Source organism: Tachyglossus aculeatus, chromosome 9 (assembly GCF_015852505.1).
Source record: "Tachyglossus aculeatus isolate mTacAcu1 chromosome 9, mTacAcu1.pri, whole genome shotgun sequence".
Lineage (NCBI taxonomy): Eukaryota > Metazoa > Chordata > Mammalia > Monotremata > Tachyglossidae > Tachyglossus > Tachyglossus aculeatus.
Window position 1 is genome coordinate 24,187,623 of NC_052074.1, and position 26,466 is coordinate 24,214,088.

At 43.6% G+C, this 26,466-nt stretch overlaps 1 protein-coding gene across 1 annotated transcript in view; it reads left to right on the top strand.

The window, feature by feature from the left end:
- Positions 1 to 26,466, top strand: part of BABAM2 (BRISC and BRCA1 A complex member 2) — a 359,856-nt gene that overhangs the window by 176,187 nt on the left and 157,203 nt on the right. Inside the window, exon 7 of the mRNA XM_038751295.1 lies at positions 11,981 to 12,090. Within this exon, the coding sequence (XP_038607223.1) occupies positions 11,981 to 12,090 (110 nt within the window). The remainder of the gene's footprint in view (positions 1 to 11,980; positions 12,091 to 26,466) is intronic.

The window sequence follows — 26,466 nt, forward strand, 5'->3', positions numbered from 1 at the left end:
TCTTTTCCCTAGTTCTGGAAACTAGGAGGCAAGGAGAAGCAGTGTGGCTCAGTGCAAAGAGCACAGACTTCTGAGTCTAGGACGTGGGTTCAAATCCCGGCTCTGCCACTTGTCAGCTGTGTGACTTTGGGCAAGTCACTTAACTTCTGTGTGCCTCAGTTCCCTCATCTGTAAAATGGGGATTAAGACTATGAGCCCCCCCAACGCATGGGACAACCTGATCACCTTGTAACCTCCCCAGCGCTTAGAACAGTGCTTTGCACATAGTAAGCGCTTAATAAATGCCATAAAAAAGATGGAGGTAAAAGGGTGGATTTTAGCGATGTTGTAAAGGTAGAAACGACAAGATTTGTTGGTGGATTGAATATGTGGGTTAAATGAGAGAGATGAGTTGAGGAGAACGCCACGGTTACGGACTTGTGAGATAGGAAGGATAGTGGTGTTCTCTACAGTAGTGGCAAGGACAGAGGGAGGACGGGTTTGGGGTGGAAAGATGAGGAGGAAGAGATGAGGTGTTGGTGGGACACCCAAGTAGAGGTGTCCTGAAAGCAGGAGGAAATGCAATACTGCAGAGAAGGAGAGAGGTCAAAGCTGGAGAGATAGATATTGGGAGCTGAAGCTGCCCAAGGGATTCTCCAAGGGATTCTTGAATTCTCCAAGGGTTTGGGTGTAGGTGAAGACTAGAAGAGGACCCAGAACTGAGCCTTAAGGAACTCCCACTGTCAGAGGGTGGGAAGCAGAGGAGGAGCCTGTAAAAGAGACTGAAGTGCAGTCAGAGCGATAGGAAGGAAAACAGGAGAGGACGGTGTCAGTGAAGCCAAATATGAATATTGTTTTTAGGAGAAGGGGTCGGTCCTCAGTGTCGAAGGCAGCTGAGAGGTCGAGGAGGACTAGGAAGGAGTAGAGATTGTTGGATTTGGCAAGAAGGTGGTCATGGTGACCTTACGGAGGGCAGTTTCACAGGAATGAAGAGAGCACAAGCTAGATGGGAGGGGGATGAGGAGAGGAAGTGGAGGCGGTGGATGTTGGCTCAAGGTGTTTGGAGAGGAATGATAGGAGGGAGATGGGGCGATAACTGGCAACAGCTGCGGGGTCAAGGGAGGAGTTTTAGCATAGGGGATACATGAGCATGTTTGAAAGCAGCAGGGAAGAAACCCTTGGAAAGGGAATGGTTGAAGATGGCTGTCAGGGAGGGGACAAGTGGTTTGATAAGGTGCCAAGGGATGGGGTCAGAAGTGGAGGGGCCAGATTTTGAAAGGAGATGGGAGATCTCCTCTTGAGTTACTGCTGGGAAAGATGGGAGGGTGGAAAAGGGGGCAGGAGGAGGGAGGGAATGGAAAGGAGCAGGGGAGATTTGAGGGAGAGCATACCTGAGAGTTTCAGTTTCCTCAATAAAGTATATGGCCGGATTATTAGGGAAAAGAGATGGTAGGGGAGAGGGAAAAGGGAGGAGGGTTTGAGAAGGGAGTTAAACAACTGAAATAACTGGAGTGAGCAATTGGGTTCGGGTGTCAATAAGGATGGTGAAGTATTGTTGCTGGGCGGAGGAGAGGGCAGAATTAAAGCGGGTGAGGATGATTTTGAGATAAAGTCAGCCTGGTGTCTGGATTTCCACCGGCAGCACTCCGCAGCTCAAGCTCAGGCGCGGAGGAAGCTGCAGTGGGTTAAATGGAATATTATTTTCATTTGAGAATTATCATAGACCAGACCTTATTTCCTAGCCTTTGCCCTACGCCCAGAACATGACCCAGATGGTGTTCCTTCACAGAACCGTCAGTTGGCTCACCCAGTTCTGTCGTACTGTACTCTTCCAAGCACTTAGTACAGTGTTCTGCCCACATTGTGTGCAATTTATATGATTGGTTTATTGATTGATCATGGACGGAGTTCCTAATGCCATTTCATTCTTTAGTAGTCCTAGCTACAGGATAGCTGCTTTTGATCTTCATGTACGGTTATATAACAAAGCAGCTCCCAATTTCCATTTCCCAAGAGTCAAGCCTCTTTGGAGTGGAATACCAAGGATACTCAAAACAGTTGAGGGGGAGCCCACCCATGGCTGAGCCTGGACCACTCTATTGATGACGATGATGATGGTATTTGTTAAGTGCTTACCATGTGCCAAGCACTGTTCTAAGCACTGGGGAAGATACAAGGTCATCAGGTTGTCCCACGTGGGGCTCACAGTCTTAATCCCCATTTTACAGGTGAGGTAACTGAAGCACAGAGAAGTTAAGTGACTGGCCCAAAGTCACACAGCTGATGTGATGGAGCCTGGATTAGAATCCATGACCTCTGACTCCCAAGCCCGGGCTCTTTCCACTGAGCCACACTGCTTCTCATTGCTTCTCTATTGCAGTTCAGGCCGTGGACCAGCCCCAAGCTTACGCAGGACTCGACTGAGGAGGCTCTGATCTCTCCATCACCTTCTGTGGTACATTCTGGGCAATGCCTCTGGTAATTGTCTCCAAGTCCATGCCCTCGCCCGGGCTGCCCTGACATAGCCCCGGATCCTATTTCTCCAATCTCGCCCTATTTCCCAAGCTGTAGTTCTTGGAGATATAGCAACCAAAGGGGCCAATACCCAACTGTTCCAGACAACAGTAAGCACTCAATAAATACGATGGAATGAGTGAATGAATGATCTTCATTAGTTGAAAAAGGCCAGGACTTTTTCCGTAGTTTATCTGAACGACATATGCTTCACATTTAGCTTTATAAACAGCAGCAATAACTGGGATGCTAAGAGTGAGTGCAATTCCACAAAGCAGATTCCTGCATAAATAAGAGTGGTGAAGTGGCCTCCGTGCCTTTAGGAAAGCAATAACGAGGATTTTATTGAATGAAAACCAAGCCTGCACTGCCATGCCATCTAGTAACGAGATGGCACATTAAGAAGATTCAGGTAATTGGCATCATCTCTGACCTAGACTTTGCAACTGGCTATTAGAGGAAGTCCTCGTCAGCCAACTGGGCACTGCTAAAGCTCTTCTAGTAGGTAGATAATGAGGTTAGCTCTTAAAGACGACTTTCAGAAATTTCCAAAGCAAGTTCAGTTAGGAGGGATAATAATGATGGCATTTATTAAGCGCTTACTACATGCAAAGCACTGTTCTAAGCCCTGGGGAGGTTACAAGGTGTTCAGGTTGTCCCACGGGGGCTTCACAATCTTAATCCCCATTTTACAGATGAGGTAGCAATAATGAGGATTTTATTGAATGAAAACCAAGCCTGCACTGCCATGTCATCTAGTAATGAGATGGCACATTAAGAAGATTCAGGTAATCAGCATCATCTCTGACCTAGACTTTGCAACTGGCTATTAGAAGAAGTCCACAGTCCTCGTCAGCTAACTGGGCACTGCTAAAGCTCTCCTAGTAGGTAGATAAGCACTCAATAAATACGATTGATTGATTGATAATGAGGTTAGCTCTTAAAGACGACTTTCAGTAATTTCCAAAGCAAGTTCAGTTAGGAGGGATAATAATGATGGCATTTATTAAGCTCTTACTATGTGCAAAGCACTGTTCTAAGTGCTGGGGAGGTTACAAGGTGTTCAGGTTGTCCCACGGGGGGCTCACAATCTTAATCCCCATGTTACAGATGAGGTAACTGAGGCACAGAGAAGTGAAGTGACTTGCCCAAAGTCGCACAGCTGACAATTGGCGGAGCCGGGATTTGAACCCCTGACCTCTGACTCCAAAGCCCGTGCTCTTTCCACTGAGCCACACTGAGGGATGTGGCGTTACCTAGCAATATTATTTGTTATTGTTATTTGTAGCTCAGGGATGTGACTGAACTCTGTTCCAATCAATGTTCCCTAGGGAAAGCCCTAGCTTTTATTAGGCCCGGATTCTAATCAATTAGTGGTATTTACTGAGCGTTTACTATTGTGCAGGGCATTATATTCAGTTCTTGGGAGAGTTTGTTCTACAACCCAGTGCACACCCTTCACTCTTCTAATGCCAACCTACTCACCGTACCTCGATCTCATCTATTTCACCACCAGTCTTTCGCCCACGTCGTGCCTCTGGCCTGGAACGCCCTCCCTCTTTATATCCAATAGATGATCCTTCTTCCCCCACCTTCAAAGCCTTATTAAAGGCACATCTCTCCAAGAGGCCTTCCCCGACTAAGCCCTCATTTTCCTCTTCTCGCACTCCTTTGTGTGTCACCCTGGCACTTGAATTTGCATCCTTACTTGGCAGGTAACATGTCTACCAGTTCTGTTACGTTGCACTCACCCAAGCGCTTTGTCCAGGGCTCTGCACACAGTAAACACTCGATAAATGTGATTACGATGCAACAGAGTTGTTCGATACAGTAGAGTTGTCTTGTAAGTATTGACCTGTGGGGTAGACTCCCACCCTCTTCTTTGTTTTACCCCTGTGTGTGTCTTTTGCCCAAGTCCAATCTCTCCAACCATTACTCTTTGTTCTGATACAGCTTCTTTTAGGGGCTGGATCTATGCAATGTTACAATTCTCTGGGGGCTCATGATGTTCCTCTCAAAGAACTGCTTTCTATAGCTTGACCTTTTTTTAAAAAAATATAATTAACCTGCTAGTGCCTGGCAGGACTGTTCTAAAGTAAACTAGAAGATCTGATTGTTAAGAAGTTTCTCTGCCTTCTCCTCTTCTTCCCTCTCCACCGTTGCCCCATCTGAATCACCCCTCTGGCACAGAAATTTCAGCAGGGATGGAGTGTGATGGGATGGGGAAGCAGCATGGCTCAGTGGAAAGAGCCCACGCTTTGGAGTCAGAGGTCATGGATTCAAACCCCAGCTCCACCAGTTGTCAGCTGTGTGACTTTGGGCAAGTTACTTCTTTGGGCCTCAGTTACCTCATCTGTAAAATGGGAATTAAGACTGTGAGCCCCCTGTGGGACAACCTGATCACCTTGTAACCTCCCCAGCGCTTAGAACAGTGTTTTGCACATAGTAAGCACTTAATAAATGCCATTATTATAATTATTATAATTATTATTATTTAGTAGGAAGAAAGAGGAAATAGAGGGGAGAAGGGAGAATTGAGAAGGTAGAGGGGAGAGTGCCTTCAATAGGTTTAGGCCCCGCTCAGAAATAGTATTTTGTCTAAATCTCTTGGAACATGTTCAGATTCTAGGACGTTTTTGGGGAGCGGATGGGTGGGCAGTGGTGTAGGAATATGTGTTTTGAGAAGCAGTGCAATCTAGTGGAAAGAGCACAGGATTGGGAGTCAAGACACCAGGCTTCTAATCCTGCCTTCATCACACTCCTGTTGGGTGACCTCGGGAGAGTCACTTAACTTCTCTGTGCTTCAGGTTTTTCACCTGTAAAATGAGGATTTACCCTTAGTCTGTTCATTTTTTGTACTGTTATTACCCTGGAGCTTAGTTTAGCTGAGTAGGTTAAAGTTCAGTAAGCATTAGGGCCTGGTGGAAAGAGCACAGGCCTGGGAATCGCAGGACCTGGGTTCTAATCTGGGCTCTGCCACTTGTCTGCTGTGTGATCTTGGGCCAGTCACTTGACTCCTCTGTGCCTCAGTTGCCTCATCAGTAAAATGGGGATTAAGACTGTGAGCCCTATGTGAGTCAGAGTCTGTGTCCAACTGGATTATTTTGTATCTACCCCAGAGCTTATGTTGCCTACTTGTACTTCCCAAGCGCTTAGTATAGTGCTGTGCACACAGTAAGCGTTCAATAAATACGATTGAACGAATGGAGAGAGCACAAGCCTGGGAGTCAGAGGACCTGGGTTCTAATCCTGCTTTCACTACTTACATGCTGGGTGACCTGGGGTAAAATATTTAATTTCTCTGTGCCTCAGTTTCTTCACTTGTAAAATGGCAATTAGTTACCTGTTCTCTCTCCCCCTAAGGCAGTGAGCCACACGTGGGACAGTCCTCCCTGATGCGCTTAGCGCAATGCTTGGTATATAATAAACACTTAACAAAAACCACAATTAGTATTATAATTATTAGCACCTCCCATGTGCAGAGCAGTGGACTAAAATCTTGCGAGATTCCATTACAAGCAAAAGAAATTGCCCCTGTCCTCCAACTGCGTACAGTCTAACGGGGGAGTCAGGCCTAAATTATTTGTGTATATAAGAAGCAGGAGGCAAAACAAAGTTATAACAGGTAGGAACATAAGTGTATCAGGGTTAAATAATGGACTGTACATCTATATAAAATATTAAGGGGTCACTAAGTGCTAAGCACAGCTAATTGAGGCCAATGTTAATTCCTAAACCAAACAGAATTCAATGTGACTACCTTTTTCATACATTGAACTGGTGTAAGTTTGGATAACCGTGTCAGTTTGGGTACCCCAAACACTGATTTATAGTGAGGCCAAGGTAGAAATAAGAGAACAAATAGAGCTGAATTCTTCACCAATTTACCCAATCTGTAATTATTTGTGAATAATTATTTGTGAATTTCACCAGGGTTTGGTTCCAGGAGCCTAAAACATTTGAAGATTTATTTCTTGGTTATAAAAACAGTTTCAACGATAGTCACTTCTTAGTGAATTATATAGTAAGTCAAGACCACTTACAAAGTATAGCACAGTTATGTAATGACCACTTTATCATTCATCATAAAAGCCTCCATTGCTAGATATTACCAATGGTCAGCCATTTTTGAGAAGGGAAATCCTCTCACAATCAGGAGTTGGGCATTTTCAGTGTTCTCAAATATAAACATCCTCTTTTCAAATGCTTCCATTAGTTGGTTTAATAATCATCTGTAATGTTAGCTTCTAAGAACCATGGTGCAAGAACTACTTCTATAATTTCCCAGGTGCAAAATCCCATTAGAGCCCCAGAGACCAGAAACAGCCTGGTGTGTATTTGTATTTTGTGACAAAGCTTGAAATCTCTAGACTCACTGGAGTACCAAAAGTTGAAGTTTTGCATCCCTTAAGAGCCAAAATACTATTTTCAATGGAAAGCGCAACAAAATGGAAAAACATGTTGGAATAGTTTGCAAAGTGAGATCCTAGCATTTGATATTTTCAAGTTCAGGCTAACGTTCAAAGTTCTCTTAGCAGGGTGCTGTTTGATAAACGCTTATTATATAAAGCAGAATCATTCCAATTGTTTGGGGATACTGCTTTCCCATTTTCCTGAGTAGCTCAGGAGAGGGAAGTTAAGTGGAGTAAAGAGTAAATAAATGTAGGCTCTGTTCTGGCACCTGGACAGATGTGATAATCATCAATGGTATTTATTAAATACTTACTGTGTGCAGAACACTGTACTAAGCGCTTGCGAGAGAACAGTACAACAGAGTTGGTAGAAACGTTCCCTGCCCATGACGAGAAAGTGTTGTGGATTGTGATCCTGGCCTGTAGCCTTAACCTCGAAACAGTGTCATGCAACCCGTAGGGGAGATTATCGCAAAATAATTTTCCATTCATTTTCATCATCTTACATGAGGCATCCAGCTTAGTGTAAATGAAGGAGGGAATTCTTTCAGTTCTGCTGCAAAGCAGTGCTAATGAATGCTATTTTGAAACCCAAATCCTAATGGAATGCTGATTGCTGTGGAGGTACCATTTTTTCCAAGCTTCAGTCCTGAACCATTTTTAAGTCCAAGAATAAGGCTGGATAGTTGGATATCAGCACTCCCCTGAAAATCAAAGACTATTTTGCTAGAAGATAACTTCATTTTCACCTCAGATGCCGAGAGATTGGAGCATTTCCCAGAGCTTCAGATACCAGAGACCCAAGGGATGACTTGCACTTCAGTACTCTAATCAATAATAATAATAGTAATGATGGTATTTGTTAAGCACTTACTATGTGCCAAGCACTGTGCTGGGGTAGACACAAGGTAATAATAATAATAATAATAATAATAATGGCATTTGTTAAGTGTTTACTATGTGCAAAGCACTGTTCTAAGCGCTGGGGGGATACAAGGTGATCAGGTTGCCCCAGGTGGGGCTCACAGTCTTCATCCCCATTTTACAGATGAGGTAACTGAGGCACAGAGAAGTTAAGTGGCTTGCCCAAGGTCACACAGCTGACAAGTGGCAGAGCTGGGATTCGAGCCCATGACCTCTGACTCCCAAGCCCGAGCTTTTTCCACTGAGCCACGCTGCTTGTCCCACATGGGGCTCACAGTCTTAATCCCCATTTTACAGTTGAGGGAAATGAGGCACAGAGGAAGTGAAGTGACTTTCCCAAGGTCACACAGCAGACAAGCGGCAAAGCCAATCAATCAATGGTATTTATTGAGTGCTTTCCGTACGAAGCGCTTGGGAGAGTACCTTGCAATAGAATTGGTAGATATGTTTCCTGCCCACAAGGAGTTTACTATCTAGTTCTCGGTCTCTTTCATGGGCTCCTCCTCTGGAACTTTAAAAAACAATAACCGTCTACTTAGATTGTGCCACTTAATCAATCAATCAATCAATCATATTTATTGAGCACTTACTGTGTGCAGAGCACTGTACTAAGCGCTTAGATTGTGAGCCCTCTGGGGGAAAGGAACTGTGTCCGATCTAGTTATCCAGCATTTACCCCAATGCTTAGCATATAGTAAGCTCGTTGTGGGCAGGGCATTTGTTTGCTAACTTTGTTGTACCCTCCCAAGCACTTAGTACAGTGCTCTGCACACAGCAAGCGCTCAGTAAATACCACTGATGGATTGATTGATTGAAGGGGGCGGGTGGAGCCCCTCGAAGCTGAGGGTGAAGGAAAGAGAAGTGGGATGGAGGCCACTTGATTCGTATAGTAAGTTTGATAAATACCATTAGTACTAAGAAAGAGCAAGGCAGTATTTGTATTAATCAGGATGAGAGGTGTGGTAGAAATGCAGTGATATTTTACTCACTCTTCCCTCCCCAACCCAAACACTTTCCTCTTACCCTCAGGATATCTTAGGTGGGTTAGAGTTCATGAACCTTTAAAATAATTGTTTGAAGTACGGAATATGAAAATGACGTTTCTTTGCCCCAAACTGGGTAGAATCTTCTCGCTTTCCATCGGTTTATTCCACTAGAAAGCCTTTATTATATATATAAAGAGCCCTGTTTTGGCCCAAGGTCTACTCAGGTAATTCCAGCATGGCACCAGCTGCTTTCCTCTGGTTTCCCCTTCCCCTATTTGTCTCCTCCAGAAAGCAATTGGACCCTTGCAAAAAGCAGCAAGCCCAGCTGCGGGAAGATCCATGCAAACACCCGTTAGCATTTTGCCCGAGAGGAGTGGAGGAAGGGGAAATTTGGTTCCATTTTGGAATTTGTTTGGGGGTTGGGAAACCAGAAAGCTAGAGAAAGTTAGGGGTTGTGACCCATTCGGAACGTGAGACAGTATCATCCTTTTATTTTGAGGTCTTTCGTGCTGAAGGCGAGGCTTAGCTGTTCTCTATCTCTACCGAGGGCAGAACAAGAGAAAACAAGTTCAAGCTGCAACGTGAGGGATTTAGGTTTCACATAAAAAATAATTTCCTGATAGCGAGACTGGTGAAATGAGTTATGAGAGGAAGATTATAGACTCTCCTCCATTGGAGGTTTTAAAAATCAGAATAGATTCTATCTGTCTGGGATGGTTTAGGTGTGGTCTTAACCCTAAGGCAGAGGACTATATGACCTCTCAAGGTCTTTTCCAGCCCTATAATTGCATCATTCTGTGATAAAGGCTTTGAAGGCACGATCTAAATTAAATTAAATGCATATTATGTGTGAATTAAGCCAAAAGTAAGTGTGTGATTGCCCCAGGGTGAGATTTGCATGGTAAAATAATTTAGTTGAGATTTTTTTTTATTGGTTTACATTTTTGCAGTTTTACTCTTTATTTGCCCTTAAAAGCTGGGAACGGAAAACCTGACTTATTTTTCATTTACCTTTTGTCATAGTCATATGCTAGAACAGACATTCCTGCAGGCCCCCTTCTAGACTGTGAGCCCACTGTTGGGTAGGGACCGTCTCTATATGTTACCAACTTGTACTTCCCAAGCGCTTAGTACAGTGCTCTGCACACAGTAAGCGCTCAATAAATACGGTTGAATGAATGAATGCAAGATTGTGATGGGGAAGCAGCAGAGCCTAGTGGATAGAGCACGGGCTTGGAAGTCAAAGTACCTGGGTTCTAATTTGGGTTCTGCCACTTGTCTGCTCTGTGACCTTGGGCAAGTCACTTACCGTCTCTGTGCCTCAGTTATCTCATCTGTAAAATGGGAATTAGGACTGGGAGCCCCATGTGGGACAGGGACTGTGTCCAACCAGTGCTTAGAACAGTGCTTCACATGTAGTAAGTGTTTAATAAATAACATCAGCACTATTATTATAAAGTTCTAGAGTGTAATTGGGGTAGAACTAGACCTCAAGCTCCTTGAGGGCAGGAATCATGTCTACCAACTCTATTGTACTGTATTGTATTGTATTTTACTCTCCCAAATGCTTAGCAGAGGAATGCTACGCAGAGAATAAGCAAGCACTCAACAAAACATAGTACTGATTGGTAGGAGATGGAAGATAAAGGGGAACAAAATGGCATAAAGTGGCTGGCAATTAATAATAATAATAATAATAATAATAATAATAATAATAATAATAGTATTTGTTAAGCGCTTACTATGTGCCTAGCATTGTTCTAAGCGCTGGGGGGGAATACAAGGTAATCAAGGTTGTCCCACGTGGGGCTCACAATCTTAATCCCCATTTTACAGATGAGGGAACTGAGGCCCAGAGAAGTTAAGTGACTTGCCCAAAGTCACACAGCTGACAAATGGCAGAGCCAGGATTAGAATTGATTTATGATGTAATGTGTCTCCATAGGAATGCTTCTTGCCAACCGTTGTAGGCAGGGATTGTCTTTCTTTATTGCTGTATTGTACTTTCCAAGCACTTAGTACAGTGCTGTGCACACAGTAAGTGTTCAATAAATATGAATGAATGAATGTATGAATGAATGAACCCTTGAGAAACATTCCAGATTCAGGTGGATTTGGATGAATTCCCCCCAAATAATGTACATTTGTGATGCTATTTTGTTCCATTTTGTGTTCATTGTGGGCAGGGAATGTCACTGTTTATTGTTGTATTGCACTTTTCTAAGCGCTTAGTGCAGTGCTCTGCACACAGTAAGTGCTCAATAAATAAGATTGAATGAATGAATGAAACTGTTTAGAACAGTGCTGTGCACATAGTTAGTGCTCAATAAATATCCCAGACTGATTAATTGACTGATTTATTTTCATGGCTTGCTTCGAAAGGGAACTAATTGCAACATTGTTACCACTGAATAAAACAAACTGAACTTGAAATTCTTGCTAGGTGATTTCTGAAAAAATGTTAAACAATGCATTCTGCTTGAAACCGTTTTTTCATTTGTTTTTCACAGCCTTCTTGTATTTCAGCTGGTGTGACAGACCTAGATACTGTTTCAGTTGTTTTAGAACCATTTTCCTCCCTGACCCTCTAACTGCCATGGGGAAAAAAAAAATGGCTTACAGTACATGGATTTTTTTTTTAATAAACCAAGGATTTTTACGGGTGCTACTATTATGTTGTAGCAGGAACACCTGCATTATATGACTATAGCACAGTTATTTTTCATGTACATGGGTTGAAGCCAAATGATATATTTATGAGCAATAATGATGTCACCTTTCATGACATTTATCACTGAGTAGTTCAAAGAACTTGTAGAAACTACTTAATTAGTTCTCCTTACATCTGCAGGAATAATAGAGGGGACAGAGTTCTTCCTATCCTCTAACTCCATGACTGAATATAATAATGATGATATTTGTTGTGCGCTTACTATGTGCCAAGCACTGTTATAGCCAGCGGCACTTAGTCCCTGGCAGAGCTGAGAGCTTGAATCCCCCTAATTCCAATGCAGTACTCTATTCATTAGATCTAAAAACCAAATCCATGGAGTTTCTTTAAAGTGGCCTTATGGAAGAATAGATGACTCTTGTGCCTACCCTGCATGACTTTTCTTTTGGTCACGTGCCCCTACTGAGGATATTTTCATTTTCTTTGGCTTTAAGGATGCAAACGAAGACCCAGGGGAGGACGTGGCCCTCCTTTCGGTGTCCTTTGAGGATGCAGAAGCTACTCAGGTGTTCCCCAAGCTTTACCTGTCTCCCCGTATCGAACAGTAAGTACCAACTTAATCTACAGAGACTATCGTAATCCAGTTCTTCTTCTTCATTTGCATCTGTCCTTCACTCTTTCAGTACTTGGGCTGGTTGTCTCAGGTAAAAATTCAGTTACTGCTTCCTTATTTGCTTCTGGTTGAAATGACGTGAATCAGGGTGAAGTGGTTTAGGGTGGGGAGGATTTTTCATTAAGTGGTTGCACTCGCAATTTAGTGAGTCTTTTCACTTGCATTTGGTTACCTGGGGATGGAGATATGCCGTCTCTGCGTTGGAGATAGGAGGAGGAAAGCAGAAATGGAGTCATTAGGCTACGTCTTTTCCCATCTTTCAACCTTGCCTCCCAGATGAGTGTAAGACCTCTCAGGTGAATCACTTCCGTGGGCTTTCCAAGATGGCCAATTTCAGCCGATTTTGGCAGTATGAGAAGGGGTCCTCACCCTAACACAGCCTGGCCTAGAGGATAGAGCACAGGCCTTGGAGTAAAAAGGACCTGCGTTCTAATCCCAGATCTGCCACTGGTCTGCTGGCTAACCTCAGGCACGTTACTTCACTTTTCTGAAGTGAAGTGAAGATCAGTTACCTCATCTATAAAATGGGTTGTAAAACTGTGAGCCCCATGTGGGACAGGGACTGTGTCCAACTGATTCTCATATCTACCCCAAACGCTTAAAACAGTGCCTGGCACATAGTAAGTGCTTAACAAATACCACTATTATAATGCTGATGATGATGAGTATTAGCACAACCCGTTTTTCCAGACTGATGAGTTTGTAGGGTACCCTCAGATTGCCTTTGAAATACATTTTCTATGGTTTTTGCTCCAAGAAAGTAGCTCAGAGAAGCAGCGTGGCCTAATGGAAAGAGCACAGGGGTGCGAGTTCTAATCCCAGCTGTGATACTTGCCTGCTGTGTTACCGGGAACAAGTCACCTAACTTCTCTGTGCCCGAGTTTCCTCATCGTCCTCTTACTGTGTCTCACTTGATTGTCTAATACCTCCCCCAGCATTTAGCACAGTGCTTGGCACATAGTAAACGCTTAACAAATACCAAAATAATAATTACTATTATAACTATCAGTCTGTATATAAGTATCAGTTAAAAATATGCAGTGCTATTTCTGCTAATCTGAAATCATGAGAAAGCAAGATGTTGTTTGTTTCATGTTTCCACTGTGTCTTTAATTAAACCGTAGTAGATATCCCCGATCAGTTTATGAGGCACATGGTGGAATCCATTTGAAATTAGGTTCTGGGAATGATCCTGTTCCCACAGTTTGGCTCATTTGGGCCCCTTGTTGTTCAGAAATTTATTCGGCGGCAGAGGAAGTTTAGGTGTCCTGAATCTGAGTTGCCAGCAGGTTTGAGTCTCTGTCATGACAGATTCATTCATTAGCAAAAAACGATGTAGTTCTGACTGCATTTGAACTTCACTCTTGAAATAGTTAAAAGGTATTAGTTAAACCGAGCTAGGAAGTCATCTTAAAAAGATTTTTTTTAGGTGCGTGGAGAGGTTTTTTACGTTGTGAGTTGTTGAATACTGTGGAGTTGGAAAGCAGGCTTGCTAATAAAGTAGTTTTTACTCCAGAAATGGAAGGGTTGGTGTGAAAAATCCATCTGCGTGGGCTACATTTCTGGTCTTCCATTTTGGGAGTTGGACATGCCGCATGCCAATATTTTGGGTTTTTTCCCCCCCTTTTAAAGCTTTGGGCTTGAAATATCTAATTCAAAATAAGTCCCTAAAGTATTCCAAGTTTACCTGGTGGTTTTCTCTCAAGGGAAGTTTGGATTAATCATTCAAATGTATTAACTGAGTGCTTACTGTGTTCAGAGCACTGTGCTAAGCACTTGGGAGAGTACACTATAACAGAGTTGGTAGACATATTTCCTGCCCATACCAAGCTTACATTTTAAAGGGGAGGCGGACATTAGCATAAATAAATAAATTATGGATATGTACATAAGTGCTGTGGGGTGGGGAAGGGGTGAGTAAATGGAGCAAATCCAATTGCAAGGGTGACGTAGAAGGGAGAGGAAGAAAACGAATTGAGGGTTTAGTCAGGGTTCTGAGTTCTTCATTTTGCCCTTGGAAATTGAAAGTTTCCTGAAGTTATAAACACAATTTATGATGAAAAGGAAACTACAGAGTTCTGTGGTCCTTATTTAGAAATTTCAGAAAAGAGACTTACGAGAAAGGTTTCGGTGGGAAGTGGTAGGTGTGGGTTAGGGAGGTTATTTGCTCTTTACTGATGTTTTGGTTTCTGAAATTTTTACACTTCAATAGATTGCTAGAGAACCTCAGATATTGCGATATTGGAGCTTTGGTTTAATTGCTGTGCCTGTTTTTTTTTAACCCAAGAAAAAAGGAAATATTTTTTTTTCTGTTCCAGAATGCACTTTTAAAAGTTATAAAACAGAATTCAGTTACTTCATCGGTTGAATTTCTCCCAGTCTGCAATGTCTCTCCCTTCTATTAACTTTCAACCATTTCCAGTAAGGGCAAAGAGCTTGTTTTACTCCTCTTCTAACCCCAGCCCCGAAACACACACAGAACACTCAGCATCCTTCTCCTGGGTGATTAGGGCTGGATAAGACATTTCGGGACCTTTTAGCCAAGGAATAATTTGCTCCGTAGAGATGGTTTTCAACCTAAGTGCTATATGTCCATAGTCTCAGAGTTTCCCTTGAAGTATCCTCCCTAAACTAGATATTCCTACATCTAAGCCCTTTCCCCATCATATTAGACACCCGCCCGCACCTGCCTACCTTTCCATCCTTGTGGTGAAGAAGATGGCCTGAGTAGTTAAAAACAGAAAGCCGTTTCAAGGCCTTAGTGTACTTAGCAAGACACTCTTTTATCATCCTCTGAGCTACTGTTTCTTAACAGGCTCTTCACATTTCCCATTACCTGTCTGCCATAACGACTATATTCCCTACTGTGCTTGGAAAATATCCCCAGCAATATGCACATCTCTTTAAATTTCTGGTGTAAAGACTCTAACGGTGAAAGAAGACTGTGAGCATTTTGTGAAAAATCCTCATTGCTGTTTGCTAAAAATATGCAGTACTAGTAATTGTAGTAATAATGGTATTTAATATGTGTTTACTGTGTGCTAAGCACTGGGAGAGAATACATAGGTGGGAATCAGACTTGGTCCCTGTCCCTCAGGCAGCTCAGAATCTGAGTATAAATAGGAAAAAAGGATTGGAGACAGACACATCAGGAATGATGAAACATTAAAACACAACCCTGACCAATACACAAAATAAAAACAAAAGCAGTAAGGCAGTGTGGCTAGAGAAACAGGATTTCAGACTCCTTGGGGGCTCAGAGTTCAGGGCACACCCGCTGTCTCCGATCCTCCCAGGAATTATCGAAGACAATAAGTCGAAAGATGAGTGAATTCATGTACCGGCCTGTATTGGGGCAGCAGTAGATTACCATCAGCAGTACATAACTGAAAGCCGATGCCAAATACGCCTGAGCAATTTGTCCAGTGATGTGCTAATGAGGAAGAAAAAATGTACCCAGAATACCATCATGCCTTTATGGGGGGAAATTTTCAGAAAAAGTGTGAAGTCTGTAAGTTCCTGGTGAGCGGGGATCTCACGTTTACTAACTCTGTTATATATTGTTCTTTTCCAAGCACTTAGTACGGTGCTCTGCACGCAGTAAGCGCTGAGTATCTACCATTGATTGATGTCGTTATGGCATCGAGAGCAAGCATAGCTCCAAGGACAAGAGAACGGTGGTGATGTCCAACCTTCTTTATCTCTATGGAATTTATATTTGCCACAGAGATCGGAAACGTTTCCTTCATTTTTTCATCCATATCATACAATTAATGCATAATTAACATTAAAGGGGAGCTTAAAATCAACGAGACTTTAAAATCTGGCCAGTTCGTCGGAAAGTGTTATTTGCTTTCACGCAATTTTCTGGGTAGGATGTGTTTAAAAAAAAAATGCACGGCAACAGGACATCTCAGCAGTTGTGTGGTTGTGACCACAAGTAGGGTGAAAAGGGAATACTACAAAGATCCAGTACGAGCACAGTTTCAAGCAATGTAGTGTAGCTGAGAAATCCTGTGCAGCCACAGACAGTGCGACTTCGGGAGGAGTAGTTTTTCTTGAGCAAAGGCTTCTTGCAGGTTTATTCATTCGGTCATATTTATTGAGCGCTGACTGTGTGCAGAGCACTGTACTAAATGCTTAGAAAGTACAATTCAGCCACAAAAAGAGACAATCCCTGCCCACAGCAGGCTCACAGTCTGGAAGGTTGATGGCCAAGGCTGAATTCTAAGTAATAATACTAATAATTATGGTATTTGTTATGCACTTACTATGTGCCAGGCTCTGTACTGGAGTGGATACAAACAAATCGGGTTGGATAAAGTCCTTGTCCCACGTGGGGCTCACAGTCTCAACCCCCGTTTTACAGATGAGGCAACTGAGGCATAGAGAAGTGAAGTGACTTGCCCGAGGTCACACAGCCCGACACGTGGCAGAGCCGGGATTAGAACCCGTGACCTTCCAACTCCTAGGCCTGTGCTCTATCCACTGTGCCGTGCTACTTCTCAAAGCAGTGGAACTTCTCAAATGCACAGTGGAGAATGACTGCTGCTTACTAATCTGTCAGTAACACCCACACACCCCTCAGCAAGTAGAAAATAGAATAGTGAGGATTGAAAGTACCTCAGTATCTAGAGATTACAGGATTATTGTAATCCCTGAGGGTGCAGTGAACTTCTAGTTTGGCAATTACATTCTCTGTTCTTTTGAAGGACATATAACTAGGCATGACACATTGTCTGAAACACAGAGAAATCACCAGGGCACTAGTTAACACAATTTCCTCACACAAACCCATGTTCTCGAATTTACATTCCTTTTAAAATCGGGAGGCTGGAGTTCATAGTATGCATTTGCATCCTCTAGACTGCAAGATCATTGCGAGCAGGGAATGTATCGGCCAACTCTGTTGGATTGAACTCTCCCAGGAAGTTTGTACAGTGCTCTGCATGTCGTAAGTGCTCAGTAAATACCACTGATGGATAAAAGAGGCACACACAGTGCAAGCAATCTCCTGAGAAAATTGAGGGGAGGAATGCACTAAATTCCCTCATTAAGAATTAATATAATTCTTATAAGAAGCAGCATGGCTTAGTGGAAAGAGCACGGGCTTGGGAGTCAGAGGCCATAGGTTCTAATCCTGGCTCCGCCACTTATCAGCTGTTGACTTTGGGCAAGTCACTTAACTTCTCTGTGCCTCAGTTACCTCATCTGGAAAATGGGAATTAAGACTGTGAGCCCCAAGTGGCACAACCTGATTACCTTGTAACTCCCCCAGTGCTTAGAACAGTGCTTGGTACATAATAAGAGCTTAACAAATACCAAAATTATCATTATTATTATTATTATTAATTAAAGGGGGGAAGACATTTAAAAGACTCATTGAGAACAGAATAGAGCCAGGCAGGATCCACCTCCATAGGCCAGGTTTTTGGCTCTGGCCTTCCCTGGCCATGAGCCCACCAGGAAAAACAAAATTCAGAGTCTATCCAAATCTTGAATTTTTTTAAGACTAGCTGGTGAGCTTATGTTTACCCCCTCAAAATAGACATGGCTCCTTAAAAAAGCTGATTGAGTTCCAACTGCACACTCAGCACAGTCCCTAATCACAGCATTCAAGGTAAACACTCATTTAAATGCTGGTTGGAATTAGATACTGTAATCTTGCTTGTTGAAGTCCAATTGCCATATTCTGACAGATCTGGGGCCCTGGTCTGTAATCAGTCAATCAGTGGCATGTATTGCTCGCCTACTAGGGGCTAGGCACTGTACTAAGTGAGAGTACTACCCCAAAATTCTCAAATCTTCAATTAGATATTTCTCACAGTGATTCAGAAAAGTGGGATTATCTATTTTATCTATCTATCCATCTATTTTTATATAAATAGACAGATAGAGAGCTATCTATATATAAACAGCTAAGTGAAGGAAGTTGGAATATTGGACTGTTGCAGTGTTGGTTTTTTTTCTTTCCCTAAACTTTCCACCTTGCAAAGAAACATGGCAGCGTCCTCAAGCCTTGATCTGAAAGTGCCTCCCTCGAAATTGCTTATGAGGTTTGGGAACCAGCCCCTTGGAAGAAGTTGTGAGGCCAGAAAAAGCTTCCCAAAGGTCAGACAAACAGAAGGAAAAGAAAAGGGACAAATTTAGCACTTCATTTGACCGGTTCCATGAAGTCGGTTGATCCAGCCTCCCCAGTGGGCTTCAGAACCCCTGGGTAAGGATGAGTTTCCTGCTTGTTTCATTCCTTCTCCAGCTTCTCCTCTGGAGGGGATGATAAAAAAGAAAAGCTATTTGAAACCCCCTTAATGTAATTGGGTTTTTTTTTCTGCCTTCTATCTGGTCCCCAAGACAAGGCTTTTCGTGTTCCCTAGGGATTTGAATTGCTGTAATGGGAAGGGAACTATTTGAAATTGTCTCCTCTATTAAAGAAGGAGGCTGTGCTCTCTCTGATTACATGCACATTGGAACAGGTCCTCCCCAAATCTGACAGACATGGGTTCTCCTCGGAGTCAAAGCCCACCTGTTCTCCCACCTCTTTAAACTGTGAGCCCCATGTGGGACCTGATTATCTTGTATCTACCCCAGCGCTTACTACAGTGGTTGGCACATAGTAAGCGCTTAACAAATACCACAAACCCTTCCAGCTTGCCCTCCCCTTATTTATTCCCAAGATTCCGTCATTTAAGCCCATCGTCCATTTCTTGCACGTATTCATCCCATCCTCAGCACTTACGTATATATGTTTATTCAGTTAGGTATTCAGTTATTTATTTTGATGACTCTTGTTTGTAAATACGTTGATGCATGTCTCCCCGCTGGGGTGTAAGCTCCTTGTGGGCAGAGAATATTTAACTTGTTTGGTTTGTCCTTCCCCAAGGTCTGAGTACGGTGCGTTATGTACGGGAAGCGCTCAATAAATACCATTGATTGATTACAGGGCGTTGTCGATACAGGGTGGACACTCAGTAAAGACTAGCACTACTCCACCTACTATTCATTCATTCATTCAATCGTATTTATTGAGCGCTTACTGTGTGCAGAGCACTGTTCTAAGCGCTTGGGAAGTACAAGTTGGCAGTACTACACTGTCGACACTGGAAAACTCTACTTTGAATTAGAGGAATGTCTCTTCATATTTTGGGGGTTGCCTTTGAGATGGGCTTCGACGTTTGATAGTCGTGTTGGGTGGTCTGAGGAACGGGGGTCAGACTGTGCTTAAAGTATGGCGAGTCAGAGATAGGTTGTTATCCCAGGCCCTGTGCTTTGTAGGGTGCCACACTTCGTTCATTCCTTCGTATTTATTGAGCGCTTACCGTGTGCAGAGCACTGTACTAAGCACTTGAAAAGTACAATTCAGCAGTAGAGAGAGACAATCCCTGCCCACACCGGGCTTACAGTCTAGAAGAGGGGAGACAGACTTCAAAACAAGTAAACCGGCAGCAACATAAATAGAATTATAGATATGTACACATCAAAACATTTCTAGTCGCCAGTTCTTCCTCTTCCTCTCCCACTACCAGTTACATGCATGCTGTTTCCTCATACTTTGTAATTTTACTTTAGTATCTGCATTCCCCTCTAAATGGTAAGCTCCTTGAGGACAGCGATCGTGTCCACTAATTCCGTTATACTCTCCCAAGTGCTTAGGAGAGTGCTCTGCTGAGTGTAAGTGCTCAATAAATACTGATCAATTGATTGGCTTCTTTCTCTCCCTCTTGGAACAACATGGGGGTTCTACCCTCTTCCACACCTATTTCTGGTCTGGGTCTCCCAGGCCATAATATTTGCTATATCTGTGCTCTCAGTAACCACTCCAAACTGCACCCTATTCCATTTACTGATCTGATTCTAGAGCGCATCTCTATACACTCTGGCTCCCAGATAAAGACCCGTTATCCAGCACTCAAGATGGCTCGGATGCCCCATTGCGGGTCGTACTGTTCCCAAGTAGGGAAAGACGGGCAGGGGCAGAGGCAACTCTTTATCACTGAGTGGTTGTTAGATCTTAAATGTGTCCGTTTGAGAATTGGGTGGGGGAGGAATCTATACTTTACGATTCTGATCACATTTGTTAGGGCTGAGAATGGTGCATGACCCCAGTTCCTTCTCCCCTCCCCTTATCCTTCAACCTCTCTTTGTCACTAACCATTCCTCTCTATCTCTGACCTCTGGAGTAGAGACATTTCAATCAGTGGTATTTATTGAGCACTTACTATGTGCAGAGCACTGTACTAAGTGTTTGGAAGAATACAACACACTTAGAAGACATTTTCCTTTCCCACAAGGATGATGTCTGCCTTCCCTTATTTCCTCTGTTCAACCTCTTGATGCACCTTCCTGGGTCCAGCTCAGATTTGCATAACAATCTCTCCTTTTGCCTTGCGAAGCACTTCTTTTTTTTTTTTCATGGTACTTGTTAAGTGCTTACTATGTGCCAAGCACTGTACTAATTCAGTAGAGTTATATAAAGGCCCTGCCTGCAGAGGTTGGTTTACTTCATCCCCATGTGCCCCTGGGCACTTCTCTGACTAGAATGCCATTCAAGCAGTCCTATAGCTAGATGATTATCTGTACTTCCCAAGCGCTTAGTACAGTGCTCTGCACACAGTAAGCGCTCAATAAATACGATTGAATGAATGAATGGTTAGCCATTGGACAGTAGCAGGTCTTCTGATGGACCGAGAAGCTGAATCTCAAAGGAATACCAACAGTGACATGGTTAAGATGCGATCGGTATCGCTTTGCTTTCTTTTCCACATTTACAAAATGAAAGCCATTCTCCGTGTCTCTATGCAGAGGGGACGTTTATGACTTGAGTGGATTTCAAGCATGTATGTTTGTTTTCCAAGTTACCGAAAGCAATCAGGCCTATTAGAGAGCGACTGAACTATTTGCCCCTCCTTTTTTTATTGGCTTGAAGTCATTGGCGAGTTAGGCAAAACAGATCTGCTTAATTTTCTGTTGAGAAATTCGTCGAACGTTTGGAGAGGGGGAAAAACTCATTTTAAAAAAGGGCTGAACCCTCGCCCTGGCAGGAATGCCATGAATTGTAAAATTACATCACTGTAGTTGGCAGCGAGTATGCATTACCCTCCCCCCCATCCCTGTCCCACATTATTGGCAGTCTCTGCCAGGAATCCAAAGGTTAAATGGGCGCCAGCAACTGAACAATCCTCTCTCCGTGAAGGTGTGGGCCCTCCAGGTCTGGATTAAGCCACATAGGTAGGGAGTGGCTTGGAGCAAACCCACCGTGCCGCTCCCTGGGCTGTCCCCATTCTGTGGATAAAACAAGGACTTCAACCCCTAAGGCTAGCCAGGTGGCACCTTTCACCGGGGCAGGATTTGTTGTTAGAACGCTTTGTTGTCAAGTTATAAACCAACCTTGGAGATAAGTACTAAATATTTACCAGCCCACAAAAATGCCCGCCAGCCTGCACTTGTTTATGGCGGTGGAACTTGGCAATTTTTGATGGGGTTCCACTTATTAGGCTGAAGGATTCTGCCTCTCCCCATTCCGCCTTTTGCTTAAATATTTCACAAGTTCAGGGGCACTTTATCTATGGAAAGATGTCACCCTGGGATCCACTGAAGGTAAAGAGATGTTGTATTCCAGGTGACTGGAAAGAGAAGGGAGAAAAGAAGATGGAAAGACAGACTGTGAGCCCACTGTTGGGTAGGGACTGTCTCTATATGTTGCCAACTTGTACTTCCCAAGCGCTTAGTACAGTGCTCTGCACTCAGTAAGCGCTCAATAAATACGATTGATTGATTGAAAAGAGAGAGGTTGAGATGGAAAAGGGGAAGAGTCATGAAGCAGTAGGGAATGGAGGGGTCCGGTTGCTACTGGTACAGCAGGGTCCTAGACACTCCAGTTGGGTTTACCCAGCTCTACCGAACAGCAATAATAATCATAATAATAATTATGGCATTTATTAAGAGCTTACTATGTGTAAAGCACTGTTCTAAGCGCTGGGGAGGCTACAAGGTGATCAGGTTGGCCCTCGGGGGGCTCACAGTTTTAATCCCCATTTTCTGGATGAGGTAACTGAGGCCCAGAGAAGTTAAGTGACTTGCCCAAAGTCACACAGCTGCCAATTGGCGGAGTCGGGGTTTGAACCCATGACCTCTGACTCCAAAGCCCGGGCTCTTACCACTGAGCCATGCTGCTTCTCTAATAAGAATACTAATGGTATTTGCTGAGAACTTACTTTGTGCTAAACACAGGGGGAGATAGAAGATAATCAAGTGGTACACAGTCCCTGTCCCACATGGGTCTCACAGCCTAAATAAAATGAAGGGGAGGTTTGAGCAAGTCTCAGGCGTTTAGTACAGTGCATTTCACCCAGAAATGCTCAGCAGAGTAAGCCTTCCATAAATGTCACTGATAACAAATAGCATTAGTACTACTTTTATTATTGCTTATTAGTTTGGTGATTTCCTCCATGTGGGCTGTCAAAATAGCTCACTCAGGCCTAAAAAAAAATGTATTTGGGGGGGCGGAATCATTCAACCAGACTACAAGTCAACCAGCTAGTTGCCCAGTTCTGCACATACATTGTGTTGTGTTGTGTTGTCTGTCTCCCCCTTCTAGACTGTGAGCCCGTTGTTGGGTAGGGACCGTCTCGATATGTTGCCGACTTGTACTTCCCAAGCACGTAGTACAGTGCTCTGCTCACTAGACTGTGAGCCCCCCGCTTCTAGACTGTGAGCCCACTGTTGGGTAGGGACCGTCTCTATATGTTGCCAACTCGTACTTCCCAAGTGCTTAATATAGCGCTCTGCACACAGTAAGCGCTCAATAAATACGATTGAATGAATGAATGAATCCACAGCCAGTGCGAAGAACCTGCTTCTCTCCTCCTGCCTCTGTTAGTGCCCATGGAAATGAATTAATTCCACCAAGCGCTCTTCCCTTTTTCACAAAGAGCCATAAAAGTGGCGACCAAAGTCCTGACCATGTGGTAGGGGGTTTCACTCGAGATGGGGCTGGTCAAAAAAAACCTTTCCCCCCTGCACTATGTCCAAGTTCTAATGTACTTTGTAACTTCATCCGCCAAGACAGTAATGAGCATCAGGTTTATAGGACTTGACTGTTCCCTCCACTACTGCCTGAGAGAGGCAGTAGGACTCTTCCCAAATCCCCTCTTGGGAGAAGAGAGCATCGCGGAGCCGAGTTGGAGTCAGAGATCTGCAGGATAACAGTGCCCCATTGTCGTCATCGTCATCGCTATTTATTGAGCGTCTACCGCGTTCAGAGCAGTGCACTGTGCATTCGGGAATTTACGAAAGGAAGGCAAGGTCCAGTCTTTGCCCTTGAGAAGCTTATAAGCTAAAGGGAAAGAGAAGCAGATGCACACATTGCAGACTCGTAATAGATACCAGAGTAAGAACTTTGATACACATGATAGACAAAAATAAGCAAGGAAATATATTTATTTATTTTACTAGTACATATCTATTCTATTTATTTTATTTTGTTAATATGTTTTGTTTTGTTCTCTGTCTCCCCCTTTTAGACTGTGAGCCCACTGTTGGGTAGGGACTGTCTCTATATGTTGCCAATTTGTACTTCCCAAGCTCTTAGTACAGTGCTCTGCACACAGTAAGCGCTCAATAAATACGATTGATGATGAGGATGATGATGATGAATAGAGCTCAGGCCTAGGAGTCAGCAGGACTGACTAATCCCGGCTCTGCCACTTGTCTGTTGTGTGACCTTGGGCAAATCACTTAACTTCTCTGTGCCTCAGTTACCTCATCTGTAAAATGGGGCTAGACCGTGAGCCCCGTGTGGGACAGGGACTATGCCCATCTTGACTAGCTTGTATCTGATTAGCTGGCTCAATGGAAAGATCACGGTCTTGGGAGTCAGAAGATGTGGGTTCCAATTCTGCTGTGTGACCTTGGGCAAGCCGCCTAACTTCTCGGTGCCTCAGTTACCTCATCTGTAAAATGGAGTTTAAGACTGTTGCCCCACGTGGGACAATCTGATTACCTTGTATCTTTCCCAGCACATAGCGCTTAACAAAGACCATGATTATTATTAATTATTATTATTAAAGCAAAGCCCACAAAAATAAATAAAGTGGCTGGTGGGATAGCCTGACTAGGAAGGTAGGAATCGATCAGGGAATAGTACAGTGCTCTGCACCCAGTGAACGCTCAATAAATACGATTGATTGATGGATTGAATACTTTTGGGAAGAGGCGTCAACTTTTAGGAAGCTTTGAAGGTGAAGAAGGATGAGGTTGGGGGATTTGGTGAGAGGGGATATTCTGTGCTGAAAAGAAAACGTGACTAGAAACAGGAATACTGAGATTGAGGTACCCAGTTAGTGGTATCCCATCTCTGTTTCCCTTCCACCCCCCTTGTTGATTCCTCTGCTACTGTTAGTACTGTACAACCCCTTATCAGCTTCAAAGCAGCCTCCTGTGGTAGGATGTACTCTCCAGTCTGCAAGGCTGTGAAAATGGAAACTTTCCCAAAGGTACTGAAATGAGTCAACTGGAATGGAACCATCACCCTCCTTTCCAGCCCTTGGGAACTTTCAAGTCAGAGGAAGATTTAACAGAACTGAACGTTAGCCTTCCTCTTCTGGGGCTCAGAGCCTCTTCGGGGCCTCTGACCTTCACTAGGAAATCACAGGTATATTTGAGACAGAAGATAACCCTCGCCTCTTCATCCCTCGAGTCAGTTATCCAGAAAAAGAAAACCCCAATCTGCTGGGGCTGCTTTGTTTCAGGATTTAAGTAATAGAAGATCATAGTAAACAAGATTTAATTTAGGCTTGCTCGTGTTTACTTGAGTCACCGAGATAATCCTATAATAAATATTGTTCTCCTGGAGGGTTTCTTCTTTGATAAATAGACAGTCTTGAGTGTGCTAAGACAACCAGCTGTCAGGAGAAGATGTGTGTTTTGCTTTAGCGGAGCATACTCCGTGTGTTAGCCTTTGGGGACTGAGATGTTCGTTTTACTAGTCTGGGAGCCGGGCCAGCAGGCTTCTTCGTGACTGAGAATGGAATTCCGAAAAGTGAGTTCAGCAAGTTTTCATTAGCGAGTTTGGCTTTTGGGCTCGCCCTACCCCTCACAAAAGATCAGCAACTCAGACTCCCATTCCTGACATTATAAAAGTTGTGGGTGATGGGGAGGACTTTGGAGGAAATGAGGTTAATCGATCCCCAAATCAAGTACCGATTAATGGGAATGCTCTGCAAAGTGGGGCATACCTTGATGTTTCTATCTCGCCTTTTTTTTAGGAAGGAAATCTGCTTGTAGAAGAAGTGTGAGTTTGGGGAGTTTGTGAAAGTGTGATGTCAAAGCCAACTGGTTGACGCTCCTGAAAACTTTTAGATGCCCACTGGTTCTGCCTGTTGACTTATTGAGTGACCTTGGGCTTGCTTAGCTGAATTCCCTGTCCCTTTTTCCTTGGGTTCTAAATGTCTGTCCCTTCACTATCTTAGAGGGATATCTGGTGAATTCAGGAGTTAAGTTTGTTTACCTATTTAGGTTTAAGTGGTTTCTTTCCTCTAAAGCACCGAAAACGCTAGTGTGAAGCAAACAATAACCATTTAGTTGACCTCTGCATCTCAACAGCAGTGTAATAGGACAAGACCCATGGGGAGAAATGGGGGCACTTTATAATGGCCTGACGGTAGAGATTGTCACCAGGGAGGGAAGATGGGCACAATTGGAAATTCATGGAGCAGAAAGGAAGCCAAAGATAGTACAGGGACAAAAATTGTTACCTATTACTGGACATCTTTCATTGTCTCTGTCTCCCTCTTCTAGACTGTGAGCCCACTGTTGGGTAGGGACCATCTCTATATGTTACCAACTTGTACTTCCCAAGCGCTTAGTACAGTGCTCTGCACACAGTAAGTGCTCAATAAATATGATTGAATGAATGAATCTCATTCAATGTACTTGCTAATCCTGCCAATTTTTCCTACATTACGTGTCTCAGATCCTCCCCTTCCTCTCCACCCGAACAGCTAACACCCTGGTCCAAGCTCAGATCATATCATGGCTAAGTTTTTGTAACAGACCTCTCTTTGGTCTCCTTGCTTCTCCCTGTCTCCTGTCTACACCACACCCTGCTGATGAATCATCTTCTTGAAGCATCACTAAGCACACATCTCACCTCTCCTCCTAACCATCCATTGGTTTCCAGTGTTCCTGCACATCAAATAAAAACTCCACATAACCAGGTTCAAATTTCTCTGCCAATTCACCCTACCCTTCCTGTCCTCTCCATCTGCTGTTCTTCAATTTGCTCTCTTTGGTCCAGCCAAACTCTCCCAT